We start from the raw sequence: 24,727 nt of genomic DNA, 5'->3' as shown, positions 1-24,727 counted from the left end.
CTCAATATCTGCTTTAGTTTTTATTATCATTTCTTCATTCAATCCATATTTTAACAGTTAACTAAAAGTTTCGCACCAATCTTACTGTGTATTTATTTGCTTTAATGGCATACCTAATTACGATGGGCAGCGCAATAGAAAGGCACGAACGATTTTTTTTTTTTCGGAATAAAACTCGAATTTACAAAATTTAACGAAATGTTGACAGTATTGCATTTATAACAAAACGATTTTACTTGTTAAACTATTGTTGCTTTAAGCGTCATGTAATCAAAATTCAGTACATTTTTCCGTTATCCGTTTAGATAAAAAAATAGCAAATAGCAGCTGTAAATATCTAATCATTAAAGTTCCTTAACGTTCCGCGGAAAGCTAATTATCATCTCCAACGGAAAAAACAATTGCCATTCAGTCTCTTTCTATTCAAAATGGAGTAAGAAAAAGTATATACATTAAGCATTTAGGATACATGTTGGGGGGAGGGAAGGAGGGGGGAAAAACCAATCAATAGCAGTGAGTAATTCTTGAAATCCGAAAGCCAATAAGACACTTCTATGGCAACCAGCCCTTAAAGACACACAAAGAAACGCGATCGTTTCGCCCATCAGCCTCAATTTAAGGCCAAACTTCGTCATTCGTTTTGCACTTTAATGAAGATTGGCTTGTTTGAACACTAAATACGATCTTGGGACAAACATAGCCTTGCTAAATCATCTAATCTGAAAGATATAGGGTTCAACGGGATTGCAAGTTTGACAACGACAACAGACTCTCAATATAGGGCATGCGCGAGGTTTAGAGGTTGTCGCGTTGTCAAAGTTACGCGGACGTGAAGACTTTAGTCCCGGAACCTACCCCCTGAACTTTCCACGCAGCCTACGTTGGGATATGCAGGCGCACCTATGTAACCATTTCCACAAGTGTTGTCTTTGCTCTCTTTCGCCATAGAGTTCACTGGAAATAATTTCAAGTCCAACACTGAATCTTCAAACAGGAAAACGAAAATGTATGACTTCGGTGAAATAAGTAACCAACTCTTTAAGATAATAATCATTCGTTACTTTAAAAAAAATGAAATAATCAACATGAACAATTTTTCAAATTTTTCTGTTTGAATTTTGGCTGACCAATCAGACACTGTCTTTAGCTGAACAAAGCCACCTAATTGTGACTATTACAAGGATTTTTTTTCGCATTATTTCTCTCTCTTATTTCCCTCGTATTATTCAAAAGCCAAATATCGAATTGAATCTTACATAGCTTCCATTTGGATCAAAAAGTATGTTCCTATATTTGTCCACTAACATTATATTCTCCTCAAGCTCGAGGAAAACTATGAACTTTGTGAAACAGATAACGTCCAACCTAACATGTTTTCATGCCAGATGGAGGCTACTGTGAGTATCATTCTTCAAATACTAACCGCGGTGCACGGAACAAGATGTTTACAAGTAGCTTACTGTTGAGAAACGTATTGACTTTTTAGAGCTAGTCTAGGAACAGTTCAAATATTTGATGGATCATAATATATATACTGATTATAATCATAACAAGTAATAAAGGCATTTAATTATAGGCTCTCATCTGATTAATCTAAACATCGTTGATTAGAAGTATTCGCAGAAGCAAAACATTCATTCTTTCCAAAGAAATCGTTAAACCTATCGCGCGGAAATCATCGCGTGATGTACCTTTGTGTATTAACACCACATTGGATAAAATGACGAACTGGTAACGTATATATACATGTTTTATCGAATAACTGGCAGGGTTGTAGCTAAGAAATTACGCTGCCGGCTGAAATTGCAAGTGAGGCGGCTCAAAGCTGGTGAACGATTGTAAGTGTGTAACCTCGGAAGCGCCCGTTGTACTTTACCAAGCGATAACAGGCCAAAAATCCAGCCGGCGAATTTCGCTGGTAGCCGGCGCTTAGCGGCAACCCTGAACTGGGATGAAGAAGTCCATTTCTTACTACCACTGCATTGTCAAACTTGTGTATGTGGATAAGAAGTCCTTGCAGTGATTTCTCCTTGTTCTTCTCTTTCTCTAACGTATACTCCAGAATTCACGTCTCTTCGAGCAATACTACTCTTGGGAGAGATATTTCCCTCTCGCACCGTGACAGTTTCTACTGGGGAGGAGTCCCTTGGGGGGACATTCTCACTTGGGAGTAAGGACCTTAACCGGGCTATTTCACAGCGGGCTTCATACAAGTTGAAGGTTTGCTGAGTGGCTTTGTCTTTGATGGAACGAATTTCACGCTGCAACAACTAAATCCAAATGGAAAAAAAAGTTTTGGTACTCCAGCGAAGCAAAATGGTACACTCTACACTTAAATAAAGACTCGAAGAATCTTGTTCGAGAAATTAAAATTACAACAAAAATGTAGAAGACGTATAGTCTACAAATTATTTCGACTTTCATGGGAAAAAAAAAAACACTTACCACATTCTGCCGAGCTAGGTCAAGCTTTTCACATTTCAGTTTTGTAATCTCGCTTTTAAGCATCTCCGTTTGTCTAAAGACAGTATCTATTAAGTAAATCAGAACACTGGACTCAGGTGAATATCGTAGGAAAGATAATATTGAATTTTCTTAATGAACTAAAAGATCTAGAAATGAAAATATTTTAATGGTATACGTTTTAGTTAAATCATTGTTTTTTTTCTGAAGCATCCTTGGTCTTCAGCAGGAACTCAAGACCCAGGGCACAGTTTCTATCCCATACGGACCTTCCACCCGGCAAATAACACATATTCACCAAGTGCACCGAGTAAACAACGTACCATTGACGGACAAATCCTCAGATGAAGTGAAGGTTTCAGTGTCCAATTTGGGTAGCGATGGAGATCTTTCCTGCATCACCTAAAGAAAACATCACAGAAAGAAAGAAAATTTGAACAAGTAAGCATGGGTGGACCGAAGTAAGCATGGGTGTATAAAATCATTCGCCTACAGTGGAATGAGCGTTTGCCTTGTAACATAAACAGACTGGGACGTACTGTGGTTGAAATAGTACAGGAAGGAATAAGTATTCGCAGCCTTGAAACCTGACTAACCTGTTCAATTCTCTCTGATTCCGGGTCAGTGGGATCAAACATGAGCACTCCAGGCGGAACCGAGCGAGGCCGGGAATCTGACATATCCAGCAAGGGCGAGACGATGGCTGTTTTCTTCTGCTTTTGCGCAGAGCCTGGAACGGTGCCAGTCGCCGGTGTGCTTACGGTATTGTGTTGGATGTCAGATGCTTTCCTCCGCAGATATGGGGAGCTCGACGGTGATCGACTAAAATTCAATGGAACGTCACGTTCAACCCTTCCTTCTCGAGACTGGTGGAAAGATTGTATGGATGCAGTGGTGTTTTCGGAAACATTTGAACTTGACCGCTGATGACTAACGTCCACGTTATCGTGGTCTTCGGGGCCCCTTCGGTGACGCGACGGAGACCGATTATAAGTAGTGAGTTGTATTGGCTCATCCTGATCATCTTCGGGCCCCGAACGATATCCACCAACATACCGAACTTGATATTCCCCTGCGGTCGAACTTCCCTCGTAAGACACTCGTGAATGCGGCGATTTGTCGGTTACTTTGGACGAAGTCCTGTGTAAACGATCGTAATTTTGCAGAGCAGGAACAGATTGAGAATGCGTCATGTTTGGGGGGAAATTTGGTGATAGTTGTGGTGAGCTGTTATAGTCCGGCGTACTTTTTCGTCCCTGTGGTTCAGGTGTTCGTGATCGAGCGTTATGTTTCCTTGGAGAATGTGCTGGTTCTTCAAGATGTCGAGACATTTCAGATGTGTTCGATTCTGAACTGGAATCGTCCGCGCAAAATATGGGATTGTTCTTGTTCTGTTCCTGGACGAGAAGCGATTCCATGCTTTTACACCGACCATGATTAACTTCTCTGGGAGAAAATACAGAAAGAAACGTCAACTTATGTAGAAACTTAACACGCCTATTAAAGAAAATCGAATTAACTAACAGGCCGAATGATTAAAAATCAACACGTATAACTGTAACGAAAGGACTAAAACAGCTTCCAGCGATTAAAAGGATGCAAACCCCGCATCAAGAATATTCGATTCTTTACTGAAAATTTTGTATAGAAAAGTTTTGGAGATCTGACCCTATAGAATTCCTCATCTACCCACAGTGAATTGTTATGAATACAAAAAGATTTTCGAACAACGTCACGGCGGCATGTTTGAGTATCAAAACAATAAAATGGTGCCAGCTGTTCATGTGCCAAGAGTAGGATCTGACATCTTTTCCCATTTTAATACTTTCTTTTGTTCCAATAAGTCTGTAAAGATGTCAACTACGTGAACGAAAGCGATTTAGAGCTGATTACTTGCTTACTTAGCAGCAAAAGCGATTTAGAGCTGATTACTTGCTTACTTAGCAGCAAAAGCGATTTAGAGCTGATTACTTGCTTACTTAGCAGCAAAAGTATGTCAGGAGAGTATTACTCTTATGGTTTAAAGTCCCTAGAATTTGGCCTCTATAATTTGTTTTCTTCCAACAAAAATAATAATAATAACAACAATCGCTCACGTATTTCTACTTCTTGCTACAAGATCGCGTTTCTTAACTCACTTTTTTGGCGGTTTTAAAACTTTTTTAGCCGTCTGTAGACCTTGCGCTGATTTCCTTCTTTCTTTAGCCTGGATGAGGGAAGAACAAAATGTATTGGTAACAAGTCGATAACAACTAGAAGGCTTGAAGTTTTTCCACTGTTCCGCAACAACACGGGACTTCTGGTCCATACCAATGAGTCGAAAGAGCGCGATTAGAAAAATAGAGGAGCAAAACGGAAAAAAAAAAAAAAAAAAAGAAAGATGCCTTTAGTTTCAGACCTTTTTTGCCCAGGATTTTGGTGCATTGTCGTCTGAGTCAACATCCTCTGGTTTTGGACGTGGCTCCCGCATGGACATGGTACGGGTCACTTGACTCTTTGTACGTAATGCTTTCTTCAGGGTTGTTAATAGCTTAGCCTTTTGAGGAGCCTAGAGGATCAAGAACAAAGAAAACTTTGACTCTCATTTAGGAAATTGAACACCCAGTTCCTTCACAGCATTTTATATCATTTTTGCAACCATCGAAAATGAAAAGAGCTTCTCTCAAAAATGAAGGTCCGATTAGGCCTTACATTTCACCTTGTGTAAGAGTTCTGAAGTGTTCAGGTTTAGCCACCTCAAAACATCAATCCCTTATCCTCCAAACACAATTCCTTACCTGGGTTTGTTTCATCAAACTTGAGGCTTATTACCTCTTGTTTTTTTTTTCCTCGGAATTTTTCAACAACATCTCAGTTATTTCGTGCAGTACAAGTCAATCGTATTTTTATTTTCCGGGCAAAATAGCAAGTATCGTGAGAGTCCAAACCAGCTTCATTAACCCGCGCTTGAAAAAGGTAAAACCACTACTACTCCAAAAGTTATCGACAGAAAAAGCAGACTTGGGACTTAAATCGTTGCTTGCAGTGTTACCTCCTCTCCGCCTGTGTCAAGTATCAGCGAGTTCTTCTCAATTAAATCATCTGCTAATCCTCGGAGAAGAGTGGTGCGCGTTCGATCCTGGCAAATAAAAACGCAAACAAATTAAGAAACTTAGCCGAAAATCTCTTCGTCCAAAAGTAGACAAATAAGAAGGCTCCCTGTATATTATCGCGTATCAAAGTTCGACACTTACCGCTAACTTGGCGAACTCAGCACTGTTGTAAGCTGCCAGTTCAGCGTTAATGAGTTTTGTTAATAAAAATTTTCGAAATTCAGGACCCTGGAAACCAACACACATGAATAAATTTAGTACTAAAAAGAGGTATTTGAAAAACATTCTATAGTGGAATTTTTGATGAAATACATCTTCTGATATTAAGATGGAGTATCAGATACAAGTTTTTTTTTTAACTCAGATTTCGACCGAATAAAACTTTCACAATATTTCAATTAACGATACTGTTTTACACAAGAAAATCCTCGTGGACAAACCTTCTTGAAGACGGCAGGATTTGGAAGTTTGGGTCCGAAGTGCGGTACATCTTCACGAGCCGTAATGGAGACCTGGAGTGGTAACGGTGAAAAATGTTACAAAAATTGATTGGTCAGTCAGTAGCCAGGACAAGGACACCTTGCAATTGAATGTCGAACGACAAAAACCAAGGTAATCACAACGGCCAAACAAAAAAAGGGTTGGAAAAAACTAACGAGATCTCAGTTAAAAATTGGTGAAGTGCTTATGGCGAGGGAAAAGCGAGTGATCAAGTTCTGACTGGCCGACGTTTTGCACGTGATCGGTTGAGAGAGTTGCGCAAGTTTTCTGATTAAATCACAGAGAGTAAGCAAAACAAAACAAAACAAAACAAAAAAAACCATCCCGGATTACTTTGATTATTTGTTGAATTACTTGTACTTCACCTTGTATCTTGTGTTGCTCGTGTTCGGATCCACGACTTGAACAACTATGAAGACGTGTAGAAAATGCGACCGAATAGAAACTGGTGAAAATGGCGTGTTTTCCTCCTAAAAAGAAAATTACAACAAAGCTTGTAAAGATTTTGAATTGACCAATCTTCGAACAATTACTGTAGTTTCACTATTTTACACATTCCATTCCAAGGTCACCGAGAAACCAACCGTAACTTGCGCTTACCTGGAACACTATAGCAACAATATCATTGCCAATATGCCTTTTTCTTTGAACCTTAAAAGTGAAAAAAAATTCGGCTTAACATACAGAGTGCATCTAATCAGTAGCTATAGTATATCCAACTGTTAGGTAGCCATCTTACATCAACTGGAGGTGGTCATTGGTTTCTATGGTTATAGGTTCTGGTCTCACTGATAACTAAAGGTAACAAACATATAAACAAGCTAACAAACAAAATACGTATTTAAGGTCGATTTGTTTGTTTGTTTTTTCATACCTGTTGACTATCTCCCATGGAAAATGGCAAAAGGGTGCTTATGTGAAACATGATCTCCCTAAAGAGTGAATAACAGAGTATAAATCATTTATCGCCCTTATACAAGAAATAGAAAAAACCAGGAAAGATTTATTACTCGACGTTTCGGGGTCATCATGACTCCATTATCAAGAGACTAGTTTAAAAACATGCAAATAAGGAAAGGTACAAGAATAGCATAAATTAGACTGAACGGCTTAAACAAACACCTTGGCGCGGATGGAATCCGTTTGCACGTTCAGTGTTGGCTTACGCATGCGAATATACAACATTTCATTAACGTGGTCACTTATACGAGCTTATATGCGAATATACAACATTTCATTAACGTGGTCACTTACACGAGCGCGTAGAAGGGCACAAAAGGAAATCATCTTCTATCTACAAACACTACCACCTCCAGCACAATAGTGAAATGCCTGAACGCTTGATCGAGCAATTCAACGTCATCACGAAATGTAACGGCAAATTTGATTGCCTTGTTAATGAAATGTTGTATATTCGCATGCGTAAGCCAACACTGAACGTGCAAACGGATTCCATCCGCGCCAAGGTGTTTGTTTAAGCCGTTCAGTCTAATTTATGCTATTCTTGTACCTTTCCTTATTTGCATGTTTTTAAACTAGTCTCTTGATAATGGAGTCATGATGACCCCGAAACGTCGAGTAATAAATCTTTCCTGGTTTTTTCTATGCCTTTGCTTTATACAAGAAAAAAGAGAAATTGACCGCAGAAATTGTGAATGAGGAGTACGTCTCTATAGAGTAAAATATGTCTAACTAAATTGGTTATGTATCAGAGGTTTGGCAAACAAGAGTATTATATAACATCAACTCGAGGTTTCCACATACAAAGAGAGGGTGATTGAAGTGCACGACGTTTGAATTACGTGATTCATACCAACCTCGTTCCCAGGGTCTCTCGTGCAGGAAAAAAATGGAGGTATGAGTTACAGTATTCATGAGTCGTACCAATATTCAAATTTCTTACTTGGAATCAAACACAGTATGTACCGATGTTTCCCCTGTCTGACCATGTTTCACATCCAAGCCTCCAGGAAACCTGGATAAAATGAAAACCAAATAGTGCATCTGTGAGTTTGACCTACCTAACAGAAATGGCTTTCAACGACACCATTCCAAAGAAGCATACATGTAGACAACATAAGCCGTTGAGTCTATGAACTTATAAGCATAACAGGCCAGTAGCATTATAAAGACAAAGGTCACTAGTAGGTCCAGGTAAAACTACTGTACAAAGAAGTAAAAAGTTATCTACCACGAACAGACAGTTGTGGAACATGTACAAAAATTCACCAATATTTAAAGTTGGAGTGTTCATTTGTTTTACAGCTTACCCTTTGAAATTTTTGAGGCTGACCTGACTGCCTAACATCTCCAAGAACTCATTCATAGCAGGACTGTGAGATCGATTGCAGAAATACTCTTCTTCAGTAGTCTGAAAATAACGGACAATGTAATCAACATCTTACCACAATATTTAGTCATCATGTAAAGAGACTGACAATGCGCATAAGGTACAATGCATGTCTGTAGAAAGTGTAAGTTTATCTCTGTTATTGCTATACGCAGGTTACACTTTCTATACATTTTAACAAGAACCTCTCAAATAATTTTCTATTTCTATGTTAATTGTTACCTGTCCATATTTCTGGTATATAACTCCAAATTTGAAAGAGTTTGATAAGTTGTGTTCATCATACTTGACTATCAGTTCTGAAGCCTGAGAGTAAAACACATGAAAAGATTGTCACAACAAAGAAGAGGTAAAGGCAAAGCAAAAAATCAAAACTGCCACTGACAGCCTACCTCTGATCACAGTTAAATATCACTTTCTGTCATTCACATTATATTTGTCACAATCAAAACAAATTTCAAATCACTCATTTTCATATTCTTTATATCATAGTGTATTGCTGTAAGCAGTGGGGCACCATTGGTATTGTTTAAATGCTACCGTACCTTGGGATGAGCTAAGACTTGAAAGTGATCTATATTGTCTGCATCCTCTGCAAGAAGATACTGAAAGAAAAATCGATACATTCTTTTTACCACACCATTTAATATTCATTATCTAAATAGCCATTTTACAATAATTGCTGTTTATAATTGTCAAAAAATTTCCAAAAAAAAAAGTATGTGAGTAAACCTCTTGTAGCACGATCTGCACAATGATAAGGATGGGAAACTAATGAATGCTTTCCTTCCATGTTTTGTGATCATCTACTCACCCTGATAATTTCTCTGGGTCCTGGATTTTCAGACACATTCTCTATTGGTAAAACGTCTGCAATGGTCTTTTCAGAAGTCCTGACAAAAATAGCCAATAGAAGAAGAACATTAATTTACAAAGTACTATTCTACACTGATATTTTCTAACTTTGCACTTTCCCAGGAAATCTTTAAATCATAAGTGACAAAGGCAACATCAAATACATGGAAACATTCCTACACCTTACAATTAAAAATTCAAAACTTGGTCACACAGGTACAGGTAGAAGCATTTAATTTAAATAAAAGCTTCCTAGCAAACGACCTTTTGGGAAAGTGTCTTTGAGATCAAAATCTGTATAGCATTTCAAAAAAACCACAACAAACACCAACAACCAAAACAGTTTGAAAAGAGAGATGTACCTTAGAATGACTCGGATAAATCCTTGGGTATCACAGCCATCTAGTTTCTCAATTTCTTGCTTGACTGACAAGATAACAGGACCAAGTTTCTCATCATCACAGATGAAGTTCAGATGTTCCTAAAATGTCAATAAATGAAATACTGGAAATAAAGTAAATATATCTTGCAATCAAAGCCATTCCAGCATTAATACCTCAGCCTTTGAAAAACAAATTAAGTAAATTATACTTGTGTTAAGTGTGGATGAATGTGGATAACAACTTCAATTTTTTAATTGTAAATCTGTTTGCCTGTGTGTTTGAGACACTACATACAGTATAAGTAAATGATTGTCTCACACAAACATGGTGCAAGGAAGCATGGTACAAAGTACCTTTCCCATGAAGTCTCTCCTGTAGCTTTGAATGACATTATTCATCTCTATCCTGCAATCAGCAGCCCTGTAATCTGTGTGACTGATATGTCTGTGATTGCTTCCCTCCAACCAGTATTCACCTCCAACTGGTAAAACTACCAATGGATATGGTCCTCCAGCTGCCAAAACCTACAGAGCATGAATACAATAGGTGTTACAAACAAAGACAGTACATTTATATATAAAGTGCATTGCCTTAAAAGAGATGAGTGTAACAGTTCACTTAATTCAGCCTACCTTCTGAACAACCAGCCAACAAATAACACATTATCATACTGACAGCAAAGCTAAAATGTTTAAATATCATATACTGGCAGCTAAAACAAGTATCGTAAGCAAGTTGAACTTCTAATTTTGCAAAACATAGTGTGTATATATAGATGTTTATGCACTTTCTATTGGTTCACCGACTGATAAACCACAGGGGAGAACACTAGAAAAGTTTTTAAACCATGAGGTGCAGCCCAACTTATTTCATATGGGGTAAAAAAATCCTGAACTCTTTAGTATTAATTTTTTTTACCACAATCCTCAACATGTTCTGCAAATATTTCCTGTCACAACTGCTATCCATAACATGCTACAATATTGCATTTGAGCAATGCCTATTATAAATAATTATGCACCTCTTTGACAGGATCTAAATCCTTCATTTTTGAGTCGTCCTCTTCGTCTTCGTCGTCTGCTTCCTCTTCTTCCTTTGAAGTATCACTCTAAACATTTTAAAAACAGAATGTTGCCTTTAAGACTGCTTACAAGATGAGTTTCATAAAAAAGTGAAAAAATAAGGGGTCAATCCACCCACAGGGTAGTAAGTAATGGAGCAAATAGCCATTTGCCATCCTGTCTATATGTACATATGGCTGTCTTTTATCAACCCCAAGAATCCAAGGTGACGTAACAAAGTATATAATAGAAAACAAACATTTAATTTCAATGAACTACTGCAGACATGTTGAAGTTTAAAATTTTTCACTTTGAAATGATTTCAAACTAGTATGATATGTATCTTCCTTTGTTTAAGGACATCAGTAATAATATAAATGTAATGACCACAGAATGAAGGGAAAAAATCTTCTTGGGACAGAAAATATGCACTATGACAGTGAACAAATCACACATTGAAACAAGGATGTTTAACTAACCTCTTCAGTTTCCTGGTGATTGACTTTCCCTAGATTAGCTGAAGGTAGTAAAAATGGAGGGTTTCTCCTTGGAGGAAATTCAACTCGCTGGTCGTCAATACGATTTGCCTTTAAAGTTATGAAGGAAAAAATGGCCCATGTCAACAAAGGGAGTGTTTGATGAATCAGTGTAACTAGAAGTGGAACAATCCATTTTCCAAATGTGACTTAAACAGTTGTTGATAATATTTATACAATGAAGTACTTAGATAACCTTGAGTACTAACACTTCTCCTTGTCTTTTACCTTCATTACATGCATCAGCAAGTAAAACATTTGGGGCAGAAATATCAGCTAGGATTAACTGTACTCTTTACACACATATTCATCACAACTCACCGAAGCTATTATTAATTCACACAAAATCTCATGTTCTTTCTGTGGATTGAAGAATGAAAAACATTTATGCCTGCCATAAAGGTACAGCTAATTTCTGACTGATGATAGAATTGACAGCAGTAACTAGTGTAACTAAAAACAGAGATCTAACTATGTGAACATGGATAACCAACAACTGTGCTCTACACTATTGCAGAGCATCCCTGCTCTTTAAAACTTCATTGACTTCTAACCTCTTCATGATCTGCAAAAACTGTGTGCTCTTGAAATTTACTATTATTACTGCAGCTGCTATTTATAGTAACAGAGAATACTTAACAATTATTCTCTGAGGTGGAGGTATATATCTACCATTTTCATCGACATGTCGAAGTCAATAATAGACTTAATTTCTACCACTAAAACTGAATACTGCGCAACAAAAACATTAAATCAGTTTCAGATGAGTGCCTTTTGTACTCTGGATGAAAAAAAAAAAAAAAAAAACTCAACTCAAATGATTGTGCTGTATGAGAACATTAACATCATTAACAACAACCACTAAAATAAAAAGGGTAATGGATCTTTCGGCAGTGTCTTGAACATGTATCATAATTCCTTTAAACTTTATTGGTAAATCATTCACACATCAATTGCATGTAATTAGTTCTGTGCTTTGCTTTGCTGTGGTATTATGAGGTTCATCAGACACATTCACATTTACATCTAGGTCTCAGGCACTAATCAGTTCCAATGCCTGGATTGTTCACATTAATCTTACTTTCATTTCTTTACATAAAAGAAACACATGTTGTAAAGTGGAGATACTTCATCTCATCTTATTTTTCCTGATATAGTTTTCTCATATGTCATTGCAAGTTTGCCATATCATAACACTCAAGTTTACCTTCCACAGTTTTAGAAACAATGCAGTATGATCACAATTTTGGAAAACTGCTGATTGCATAAATGCAAATTTACAGGCTTAACACTACAAGAGAAGGATAATCTAAATATATAGCAAGTATTAAAAGATTGTGTTCCATTCAAAAGCAATGGAATAGGAGCTAATAAACCCATGAAACATGTAGTAGTAAACCTTTATTTAACTAGGGTAATCCCTTCAGAATACTTAAAGGTATATCTGTTATCAATAGGAGCCCTAAATTAAAAACAAAAAATTTTAAAAATAAATAATAAGAAACTAAGTAACTAAGATAAAATAGTACAGTATAACAATTAAAATGTGGATATATTTGTCCAAGCTCTTTACTTGTATCTTCCCATTTGTTTCAGTTAAGAACATACCATTTCCATTCCAGGCTCAATGAGAGGCATAATCCCCAGGTAGGACTACGTGCCGCACCACAAACAACTGTTGCTTGTCTATATCTCATAGCCTTGCCCTATGAAAACAAAACAAGTTTTAATTAAAAAAAAAAAGGTCCAACACATACACACAAAGTCATTATAATGCACAATGACAAAACTTGTCCTAGCCATACAATATAACTCCACAGAAAACTGCCTACAAAAACAAATAAAAAAAGGCAACCACTGCTTACGTAATGTTGGTCATGCTTGAGGTAAAAGAGTCATAATCATGCATGTATAGTTTACACGATTGACAAGGAATCACTTAGGACAGACAAAACAGTCAATATTGCGAGCTACTGGTAAACATGTTATGACTGATGCAAGAGGCAACTAAGTGTTTTGAAAGACAAAGCCAAAATCGAAGTTTTCGTTGAGGAAGATCCCTTTGATGGTGTGTTAAAAGCTTTTTTTCAAGCCAGTTTGTTACCTGACCAACTTATTAGGAGCAACAGAGATTTCTTGCCATCCCATAATCAATATCAGAACCCACAGTTAGTAGTCCGTCAGAACTCTATTATATCATGATTACATCAGCATGCAACATTAAGACAGCATCGGCGCTGAAAATAACTACAAACTTACATTATCAGTAAGTCTTAACACTGCTATTTTTGAAAAAGAATTATAAGGTTACCTGTCTAGAGCATTTCTGTGTATTGAATAATTATCAACTTAATTCAGAACTTAAGGCAGAAAATGGAGCTACGTGATTGCCTTTAAAAGCACACACAACCCACAATTCCTCTATTCGCTCCGACAAAGGGCTAATGCTTGATACGTCCGCTTTTATAATCGTAACAGTGGCCAATTTACCATTTCAACTTTGTTGATATATTGAAATTATTCCTCCCTAAATAGACATATTGTAAACTCTTTCAACTCTCTACATGCACTGTGAAAGAAGAGAATAACTTTGAACCCTCTAAAGTGCCTTTGAATGTCTACAGCTTCTTCAATCTTTTTTTTTTAACAGGTAATAATAAATCTTGAACAAGATACTTGTAGGAACCTTCAGAGAAACAATGTCTTTTAAAATGGAGATGTTACAGTTTTCCACTCACTGCTCATTTATGAAAAGAGGATAAGGAAAAAGAAACTTTCTCCACCTCTCTACTGCTCACCAAAGCCATCAGTACTTTATCTTGTGATTTTAATTTATCACTGGATGAAAGTGTTTGCCACAGAGATGGGAGTGTGAAATTGTGTGCATTCAAAAACTAAAACAAATCTTAGATGCAGAACAACTAACAATGAATGTATTTAATAAGGAGATAGCATGTCAATGGATCATCAGGAAAAATTTTCTGACATTGCAGGATGTAACTTTTGCAAAACACAAAATAATAATAAGATCTGTCACCACACAGCTGCATTCAATTACCTAATTGTTACTGGATCATTGAATTTAAGCTTACAGACTCGCTAGTTACACTATTTATTTCACTTTCTTTGATGAAAATCTTGAGATAATCTCACTTAAATCTAATACTGCAAGTCAAATTAATCAGAAAGATGATCAACCTGTAAACAAAGCCAATGCAAATTTGCACTTAAAAAAGTTAAATGCTCTTAATTGTTTCTGTAAGTCAAATTAAATTCATGATTTTCCCAAAGGGAAACCTAAACAAAAACATCAAAGTTTGGCTAACAATGACAGGACTACAATTATTATTAAACAAAAGTGAAATCACATTGAGTATTCTGAGAAGATTACAGGTTATCAGTCTGTGCACAACGCTTAAGACACCTAAGAAAGGTGTAGCAGAGCCATAGACCTCAGGGCAAACGCCAAACCATGAATTCCTCGGCAGAATGTGCAAATCGCCGAACAAAGAGTCTATTGTACTAAGAAATAGATGTAATTAAGCTCTTTCCTGCTCCTTGCGAAGGGAATTAAGTTGAATACTGAAAACATCATAGCTAATTTCATAAAATTTTGACAGTCGATGAATGAGCTGAATTCAAGACATTAAGCCGGTAAATTTGGTAGATTTTCGAACACACAATGCCGTCAGTTTGAAAATGCCTCTTTCGCCAAGAACAATCGGTTCAAATCTGATATATGCCAAGAAAGTTTAGAGTAACTCCAGAGAGTTGCTTAGTTGATAAAATACTTAACTTCACTTTCTTTAAGGGAGCAAGAGTTAGAAATGTTGTGTTTGAAAACATTCCTGCTCACTTCTCTAAAGTTAAACAAACTAATAGCTGTAATCAGAACGCAAACTATAAGCGTAAATTTAACAGATAAACATGACAAACTCTCTCTCACTCACCGTAAATTCGGGCAAGAGTCCGTATAGAATAATTTCAAAGATGAAGCTTCCCGTAAAAACTTTAGGCCTTAAAAGATGCCGCGTAACACCTCGAATAAAGGTCACGAAATTTCCTTTCGGCAAATATATAACTATGATGTTGCCGCGCCGCTCGCATGCATTAGTGCTCACCGCAAATTTGTTACACAAATATTTATCTGCCAATCAACATGGAAACAATGAAATGACATAAAATGTCTACTCAAGTACGAAAAAGCACTCGAGGAAAGCAGCGCTAGCCGTCAACCTAAGATTGGTCTTACTTGGTGAATTTTGAAGTTTTAACGACTGAATCTCAGGCAATATCGTAAATTACTTTATACCCCGAAGCGAAAGAAACGAAATTACTCCTTCTGAAGTCGTTAGTGATTTCTTTGTCTTCAATATATTTAAAGTAAGCTACATGTAAACTCTAGCAGCAACACGAAACAAAAGGAATCCACAATATTGACGGACAGACTACCCTGGCCTGAATGATGCCATGGATGGCGCTACGAAATGATCATCAAATGAACTACGCGCAAAGATGTAATAGATGGCAAATTGCTTTCTTATTTAACAAAATTACATACCTTAAGTGTAATCAAGCTGAAAAGGGATATAAAAAGAAACAAAAGCCCGTCAAAAGCACGGCAAATGGAAGCAAAGTAGCGATGGACTTCGATACGATTTTTTCTTGACGAGGATTCTTCTATAAATAGCCACTGACCTGTATTGATAAGGCACTGCGGGAACTTATAGGTCGGGGACTGGCCCTAATCAATTCGATTTGAAATGCGCAACCATGGAATTTCATCAGTTGCTCTTCAGTTCTCTCCAAAAATCAAGTTTCGAAAGAAATTGGAGTATTACCAGTAAATTCCTTGAGTTTGTCGAAACAAGAAAACGTGATAAGGAAACGTGACTAGCACAGGGAGGGTTTCGTCGTTAGCAGCCCTATATCACATTATGATGGGTGTCACCAATGGAGACACTGTAAACATCAACTTTCTTTCTCATTAACACATAGCTTACTTTAATTAAGCCTTCCTACTTTTCCATAGTCAGTCTACCTTTGATAACAAAGATTTGAGAGGAAACTTTCAGAAATGGCTTGGTACAAACGGATGAAGTTTCTATGGAGTAGATTGTCACTGATAAAACTTCGTTTTCTGGCATCGTGACCCATTGTCTAGTGACATTTTGAGAGTCAATATCTGCAATATCCGTGAGAAAACTCATTGCATGATGAAAAACTTCAAATTTCAATAACAAACCATGGCAAATATCACTCTAACGCCTCAGGTCAAAAGTAATTTTTAATGAAAATTACTGAAAGCGACTGAAGCGCTGTGTACTATCTCTACTATCTCCCAAAATGTTTTTAACAAAGAAATTCAGACCCTTGTCAGTTTATGACTATTATTAACGTTTTCAAATTATAACTCGTAAAATTTAATTTCATGGAACTTATTCTTTCTTGTCTTGCTAAGTGATTTTCATTTAAAAAAACGAAATACTATTTTTAGAATCTATATTCCTAAAATAGAAAATTTGCTTATTCTGAGCGCTTTTCATTTTGAGTGATCTGGCTCGTGGATTCAAATGGTCAAGCAAATTAATCAAAATTGGAATAAGTACTGACATATCAAACATTAAAACTTATTTACCACAAGCTATTTCACTTTAGTTTTTGGTCTACGTAGACACAGGCAAGCTGAGAACTGTTACGTTTCGACAAGTTACCTACATAGAACAACTCAACGTTAATGTCCATGATTATAATTATAGAGGTAATCCGTTGTATTTTTGACATTTCGATGACAAATCATGAACATGGCGAGTATGGTACAACGTTCTGGACTTCTCCAATAAAAACTGACAACAACGTCTTTGCTCTCAGTTTGATATAGTTTTAATAACCTTTGGGATAATGGTGAACATGTAAATTAATGCACACTTAAAATCACTTCCGTCTTAATCGGAATTGAACTCTCCATCGTGGTAAATACAGTTAACGCTAATTTAAAATCAGTAGATGACTTATTCGTTACTTTTAAGTTGACATAAAATGGGCGTGTGGAAGAACGTACAGTGTGGAAGAACGTACAGTGTGGAAGAACGTACAGTGTGGAAGAACGTACAGTGTGGAAGAACTTACAGCGTGGAAGAACGTACAGCGTGGAAGAACGTACAGTGTGGAAGAACGTACAGTGTGGAAGAACGTACAGTGAAGCTCCTTGCGCAATGATAATTCGTCATGTCACTTTGCATCCGTAATGAATAAAGACTGATAGTTTCGAAAGAAACTGTTTGGGGCTGCGTCGGTGGGAGTAACGAAATAATTTGGATATATCAACAAAGTTGAAATGGTAAATTGGCCACCGTAACGATTACAAAAGCTGACGTTTCGAGCGTTAGCCCTTCGTCGGAGCAAAAGGACATCCGTAATGAATCAGCCTTTGCTAGGCAGGTCCTTTTGAAACTAGTGTACAGGGCTGAGAGTTCAGCGGTGTCAAATGCATCATGTTTAGAGTATAAGCAAATGCTGGAAAAATTTATACAATGGTAAAGTTGGACTTAGTTGACATTAAAATTACTAATTTACCAATGATCACTGCTTCGTGTGGTGTTAAAAAAGTTATCATTGTCAGACGACGAAGCAAACGAATTCATCACTGTCGCCACTGAAGAGAAGTGTTCGGCATGGTCTGCATCACTTGGTTAAGCGTGAACAAAATATTTTTTTAATAATTTACCATTGCTTTTTTTTGTTTGCAAGCAAAGACATACGGTTTACAACTAGCGATACCTGAAAACACTTAGAGCGCTTACAATACAATACTTAAACTAAAAATAGAAACCAGCAACAGTACAATACACTCAAACAATGATAAACTACCCTTCTTCCTGTCGTAACGGAAAGCTTAAAAATCACGAGCAGAAGGCGGCTCGTGATTTCTAAGCTTTCCTCGTGTTCTCTCAACATCCCAAGTGGCTTTATCACGTGTTATAGAGCTCAGAAAAATGTGTTTTTTTGCTTGATTAGATACGTTTTGTCACAACGATGAAGTCTGACGTGATTGTGGTCGAGTCCCCCCCAAAAAAATTTCTTTAGCAATGACTTTTTTTTAGCGATTGTGAATAACCTGGCCACGCGTTCAATAGAACCTCTCGATGGCCTCATTAAATCTCTCCACTTATAAAGAGGAATATTGGAAAGACCTATGTACTGTAACACGGAAATTATAGAGTTCCATAAAACCCTGGTCATAGAATTAGTCTTCAAATTTATGCCCTTAGTTGGTTTTTGTAATGTGGTTGTCCTGCCCCACCCCTGACACTCCTCAGGTGTAGATCTTCCTCTGTTCGCTCGCCGATCATACATGAATAGAGATTGACGAATTGGGCATTTACACCATCCTGATCAAACAGCTAAGTTGAGAAGCTTGGATATTTAAAGGAAATGCGTAACAGCTTTGGTTTGACTGAAAGTATCATATTTTAGCAACAGCCTGGCCGAAAGTTATTGTAAGTAGCAAGTATTTTATAGCGTCAAACTTAAATTCAGTAGATTTAAGTGATAGGTTGAGACAGAAAACCTGACGGTTGAAAGTGATTTCATATTCAACGTTGACCTGTCGTACAGTTCGTTTGCGAACAGTTATCAGTTCCTTATTTGTAACAACTCTCCTAGATTTTGCTTTGCACTGTGCATGTTGCGCTACGGACGATGGAAATTAGATGTTCACGTTTACAAAAATAATTCATCAAAACGTACCAAAAAAAGTTAAGGATTAGCTCTATAAATAAAAGAAAATAATAACTTCATTGTATTCAATAACACCCGTAGTGAACACTTTCCTTTACGTAGTTCCCAGCTGCCGCGTAGAGTGGAATATCTATTGTCTGCTATCAATGGCCACCCTTGTCGTGAATTAGGAGATAACTAAATAAGGATATGAATTGTCAGGGCTACATAAATTTTGTCGTCTACCATTTCACTGGGGTTAACGGGACGATTTTCAATTTTAAACAAATTGGCCAAAGGTGATGGTGGTCTTATCCATGGCACATAGTCAGATTTTTGAAAAATTCAGCGTTGTGTGATGTCTAATTGATGAAACTACTCTTTTCAAAACTGTGAAAGTTCATGGCATCTTCTTATATTTTTCCCTTTGGAACACCTTGGCAACGGCTGTCTTACTAACGCTTGTTTAAGCCTGATCATCTAACATCAGGATGCATTTCCTCCATGCTGTTCTCCGTACATTTCGTAAGGAGCTGACGAGGAGAATTTGTTTGACAATCAAGCGCTTGTTAAGTTGGTGATCATTTCCTTGACTCTCGTGACCTTAATGTGTGATTTAGGAATGATCTCCTGAAGAGAAATTAGTTGCTAGTCACCCCTAGGTCCTACGATGAAAGGTGTTGAGTAGAGAAAAATGAAAAAAGTTAAAAAAAAAATTTGTTACCCTTTGACTCCACCCTTTCCAAGAAGTGCCAATAATCTGCAAAACAGTTTGTTCCGCTGAAGTGGTTGTTGTTGCTCTATTCTTTTTCGTCGGTAGACACAGATTTTCAATGCGAATAATATGAGTTGTATGTACCTAATCTTAGATCAAAATGGGACCCGCTGAAGGTACGTCGTAAAACGAGATATAAGTTCCTTTCCAACATTGTCTTCTCGCAAAATTTATATTTCATTTACATATCAATATAACTACAATGTGGTGACGAGGGCGATGAGCCAGTACAACGCATGCGTTGCATCGTGTGATCGTGACATTCGGGTTGCGAAATGATCAGATCCGATATTATAAACGTCTTCATATTAATGGTTAGTAATGAATGTAAATATACAACTTTACGATGTCGATGATTCTATATTTTCAAGCAAAACATCTGTTTCTGCTTCAAAAGCAGATAGATAGTACCTGTTGGCTTTTTCCCTAGGTATCTTGAATTTTTTTTCTCTATTTGTGGATGTGTAGAACGTCCAAGCTTGTAAAGGTATTATTCCAGCGCATCCTATTTTTCGGCTTGAGTTTCTATACCTTAACCTAAAACAGGGGGCTAAATACGCCAGTTTGGCAAGAACTTGACAAGTTTTGACGAGTGACATGTAACCAATAGCTACCAAGAAAGCAACGCACCAGAATTGCCTTTGTTACTGCCCCAGAGTGACCTACACGATCGAGGGTACTGAGCTATGAGTCAGTTGAACAATTTTAACCATACAACATACCACTTACCTCTACAAATGCATGTCTTGAAAAGGGCCATGATCGAAACCAACTCACGATGGATACAAATGCACTGGATACGCTGGCTTGAAGTTCTAGAAACGAATGTAAGTCGCCGTAATTCACCTTGAAGTGCTCGGTATCGGCACACACTTCTCACAAGGTATTCCGTGTTACTAGTCATAAGACATTACTCCCGGCGCCAGGCCGCTCAGCGCCTATACTCATCAGCGCGTCACTGTTATTAGGAGCACAAGCCTCATTGTATAGAATATACATATTTAATGAACACAACAGGATACCTAAGACAAGATTCAAAGCCCTCAAACCTGAATGGCTCTTAGCTTAAAGCAGAAAATGTAGATCGTCTTCCTGAGGAACGCCCCACACAAGAGCATAGGTACTGTGGCTGCCGATTTAAAGTAGATTTATTGAGGGGTTACGCGGCTTCATTCAGTTCTAGAACATGGTAAAAGCATGTTGAGTCAGCGCAACTGCCTTTGTACTAGACAATGATCTATACTGACAAGTTTATTGTCGTGCACTAAAATATGAACATAAACTAGTATTTCTAATCACTTCTGCTGACCGTCAATTACCTCAAGGAATGGTTCTCTTACCTTCCCTGCGGTATGATATTCTGATACCTTTCTCTGTAGCTATGAATATATTACTGCTATACTAAAGGGTTAATCGCATTTCCAAAGCCTAGTCACTTTACATCAAAAAAGGAAAAAAGAAAATAATAATAAAAAAAAAAAAATTAATAAAAGAGTTAGAGCGAAAGAAAGAGCGATGACTGAGATCAGTGCTAAGAGCGGATACTGATCGGGACTAGTTTAAGAAAAACAGTGTCAAAACAGTGGGGTTACATGTGAATCATTGCATTTCTATGGCCTCTAAGGATGAAGTGGGAAGCCTAAAATCAAATTTTAGGGATAGTTGATAAACAAACAATATTTAAGACTCGAATGACTATCCAGATTGCCTGCACAAATCTCTTTCCCATTAACTCAACTTCTCTTCAGTTTAGGAATGTCAGCCTATTTTTTCTCCTAAATATTCAACTTCGTAACTTATAATAATTGTTATTTGGAAATTTCCATATGCATTCACCCATGAGTGAGTGAAAAGTAACCTCTTTCCAAGAGGAAAGGCGTCGCCATGATATCAACTTTTTCCGCTAATTTCCGGCTTTTGACTAGCAAATAATTGGAAATCGTTCCTTTTAGACGAGTTCTCCTTTTGGGTTGTATTAAAAAACCTGAAGATTTTATCATTGGCGTTAATCTTAAGAGATTTAGAGAATTATAACTTTCCTGTAGAGACTGAATTTTGACGGAGAACTCGGAACTCTGAGTTCTACATTGGCTTTATTGGTATGGTGAAGACTCTTGATAGTATTTGTGTATGTATGCAGCTGGACACAATCACTGTATCGTCAAATCCCAAAACTTAAACTTAGACAATAAAACGGATGAAAATTCCCAGAGGTCTTTCATGGTAGTCCGGAACTTAGTTATATATAAGGAAAAAATATACGACAGAGGGACAGTTTTTGACGGATAAACCATCCCTGTACTGCGTAAGGACCACCATGAATAGTATGATCGAAATAATTTTTACCACCGGATTCGGGTAGCGTCATTTTTCGAATAGCTTAGATGAATAAGTTTATATCAACGTTCTGCGGTATAAAAAATATTTTGAAGATGAAAATGCAGACAGATGGTAGTCTCCTTCCCGCAGCATATTGGCTTTAATCAAACTCCGCATTTTACATCAGCGTCTAACAGCTATTGGCATTATCTTCCTAATAAGATGATATTACCTTGATCGTCAATTGAAAGTAGAGACATTTCCTCTCGTGGAAGGCGATTGTATTTGGATGAGAAGGAAGTGTAGTCTTGAAAACTTATTCCTTGTTGCTATTTAAATCAGGGAAATAAAAGGATCCTGAAATTTTATCACCATGATGGGGTTCTTTCTAAGGGAAACAGAAGAGTCAAGGTAGATGAACGTGATCAAAGTAACAATTACTATTATAGATAACTATTTTTAGACTTGAACGAGGGAAAGTTAAGAAGTAAAAAATTTTTGCACAAACCGCATAACCGTAAACATCTCAAAATTTTGGGCGATTTAAAACTTTTTCTTTCATATGCATAATGGCTAGACAACAAAAACCTTCATGGACTAAAATTGGATTCACTACAATTAATTTGGTATTGGTCCATGTACTGACGACACTGACAACTTATTTTCTTGTCAGATTGACAGACGTAAAATATACTTAACAGTTTCCTGTTAGTGGGGGCTCTATATCAACATTTAATTAAGAGATTTATCAAATCAAAACTTATTCCAGACATTTCGTTCATTTTTAAATCTGTGGTTTTTGCCTCTTTGATTACGTGGGATTTCACTTTTCTCATACCTGCTCGTGCCAAGATTGGCGCCTCTTACATCAGTAAGACTTTAGATTTTTATGCTTAACATTTTGAATGTGTTAATTATGTTGAATTTTATCCATTCTCAGCCAGCAATAACTCCTCTTAGACTATCACTGGTTTCCGTTTTTTTCTGTCTTACCAATCAAGTGTATTGCTCTCATTCAGGTTGAAAGAATTTTTTAACAGCGCAAAAGCAAGGTGGCTCCTGTAAGCGTGGTATGTGATTGAGAATTGTGAGGTTATAATAAGGACTGAAGTGGTTATCCATGGTTATCATTATTGACGTTACTTCGGTTTCCTCCAAAAAAATTGTTTTAAACCGTCTTCTGGATAAAGATGTCATTTAGCACTTAATAACCTACTATCTAGATATGAATTTCACTCAATTCTTTTAAATTAAAGTTCTCGAGACTTCCGAAAGAGTATAGGATAACCAGTGTGACATAAAAGATAGCATCGGTTAGCGTAGATTCTACTACAATAGCCATGATCAGAGTGTAGCCGAGATATGTGGCACGACTGACGAGATTTTGTTTAAGCCCGGAGTTGGTAAAATTAGCAACATAGTGTCAGAGAGTGATGGGGGATTAAGTTCAAAGCTTGAAATAGAAATGTTGACACACCCAGCGGAGAGCTCGTAGATAGCTGAGATCTTGTTGTTTCGACACGACGAACTGCAACCCGAAATAACTACTTTGAACTTTCTTCATGATCAGATCGCAAGGGCGAAAACAAGCATAACAAGAGTTCAAAGCTAAGTCTCTGTATAGTTAACCCGGACTCTGCTATTCGACAGTTATAGCAAAACTGGGACTTACGTGATAAGGTTTTAAATGATCATTTTCTTGTAATCATTGGAACACACCTTACAGTTTCTTTGGAAAATAAAGAAAATATAAGATTTGCCATTGTAAGAATGTCTACCTAGAAAATTTAAGGAGATGTATGGGAATTTTCCCTTGACTTAAAGAAAGTCACTGGCGCGTATCATAGTGACCATGAACATACTGAAACAGGCTTTTTCCTCTCAACCCACGAGACAAGAAGATTTGGTGCTGAAACTGACTTTGGCAAATTTTCTTTTTTAATGGGATAAGAATACGAAAGCCATCACAATGAAAACAAGTCAATTTGGTTTTATCAGCTGAGTTTATGATGAAAATTGGCTACCGTAATCGAGTTTTTAAACTGAAAATTATCTTACGCTTCATGGCATTTCTTTCAACAATGAATCTGAAAACACTGATATTTATTAACTGCTGACATTCTTTAAAATATTTTTATGAAGACATCTCTTTTTTTTACACACACACACTTTGAGATAAAATGAATATATGAAGTACATATATTTTTGAACTGCGGTATCAGATACGTATGATGGACGATCCTCGCAGTAAATAGCGCTATTTAGGCCGAATAGCGAAAATCAGACCTGAAAAAAATCAGGCCTGTACGGGATTCGAACCACTGACCTCTGCGATACTAGTGCAGCGCTCTACCAATTGAGCTAACAAGCCAACTGAGAGCAGGCCGTTAAGTTGATTCGTAATAAACCCGTGAAGTTGGCTTGTTAGCTCAATTGGTAGAGCGCTGCACTAGTATCGCTGAGGTCAGTGGTTCGAATCCCGTACAGGCCTGATTTTTTTCAGGTCTGATTTTCGCTATTGGCGCTATCTACTGCGAGGATCGTCCATCATACGTACACACACACTTTATTTATTATAACAAACAAATTTAACAGCTTTATAAATTAATACAACCCGCGTGTAGCAACGCTAATCGGGGCGGATTGTCTTACAATAAAATTTAGCAAAATACC

At 37.2% G+C, this 24,727-nt stretch overlaps 1 protein-coding gene and 1 long non-coding RNA gene across 4 annotated transcripts; one reads left to right on the top strand and one right to left on the bottom strand.

Annotated features, from left to right (window-relative positions):
• Positions 1 to 20,601, bottom strand: LOC111321525 (uncharacterized). 3 transcript variants are annotated; one of them, XM_088729690.1, is made up of 24 exons: positions 20,465 to 20,601; positions 12,850 to 12,947; positions 11,563 to 11,601; positions 11,185 to 11,292; positions 10,666 to 10,752; positions 9,998 to 10,168; positions 9,624 to 9,742; positions 9,221 to 9,299; positions 8,952 to 9,011; positions 8,629 to 8,712; positions 8,327 to 8,427; positions 7,960 to 8,031; positions 6,931 to 6,988; positions 6,657 to 6,707; positions 6,422 to 6,526; positions 5,996 to 6,067; positions 5,697 to 5,783; positions 5,495 to 5,581; positions 4,862 to 5,011; positions 4,602 to 4,669; positions 3,060 to 3,909; positions 2,787 to 2,865; positions 2,446 to 2,531; positions 1 to 2,270 (listed from the first exon to the last, which is right to left on the bottom strand). In XM_088729690.1, exons 2-24 carry the CDS (start codon positions 12,877 to 12,879, stop codon positions 1,986 to 1,988), a joined length of 2,928 nt encoding a protein of 975 aa, XP_088585816.1. In that variant the 5' UTR covers positions 12,880 to 12,947; positions 20,465 to 20,601; the 3' UTR covers positions 1 to 1,985. The 3 variants fall into 3 exon arrangements, with proteins under 3 accessions (XP_088585816.1, XP_022780166.2, XP_022780167.2); XM_022924431.2 differs by lacking the exon at positions 20,465 to 20,601 and adding an exon at positions 15,803 to 15,947; XM_022924432.2 differs by lacking the exon at positions 20,465 to 20,601 and adding an exon at positions 15,192 to 15,344.
• Positions 20,602 to 20,723: 122 nt separating this feature from the next.
• On the top strand, positions 20,724 to 24,163 carry LOC148725206 (uncharacterized). Its single transcript, XR_015990425.1, has 3 exons — positions 20,724 to 20,855; positions 22,397 to 22,925; positions 23,074 to 24,163. It is a non-coding gene; the product is annotated as an uncharacterized LOC148725206 (long non-coding RNA).
• Positions 24,164 to 24,727: the final 564 nt, after the last annotated feature.

This window comes from Stylophora pistillata, chromosome 8, assembly GCF_964205215.1.
Source record: "Stylophora pistillata chromosome 8, jaStyPist1.2, whole genome shotgun sequence".
NCBI classification, from domain to species: Eukaryota; Metazoa; Cnidaria; class Anthozoa; order Scleractinia; family Pocilloporidae; genus Stylophora; species Stylophora pistillata.
This window is presented reverse-complemented; position numbering and strand designations above follow the sequence as displayed.

Bases quoted from the DNA above. Each gene is read 5' to 3' on its own strand.
- LOC111321525 (XM_088729690.1), bottom strand. From the start codon at position 12,879: ATGCCTCTCATTGAGCCTGGAATGGAAATG. The intron at 5,784-5,995 runs GTTTGTCCACGA...GTTGGTTTCCAG, and splicing joins ATCCTGCCGTCTTCAAGAAG to GGTCCTGAATTTCGAAAATT. The intron at 5,012-5,494 runs GTAACACTGCAA...TTGATCCTCTAG, and splicing joins TTGACACAGGCGGAGAGGAG to GCTCCTCAAAAGGCTAAGCT.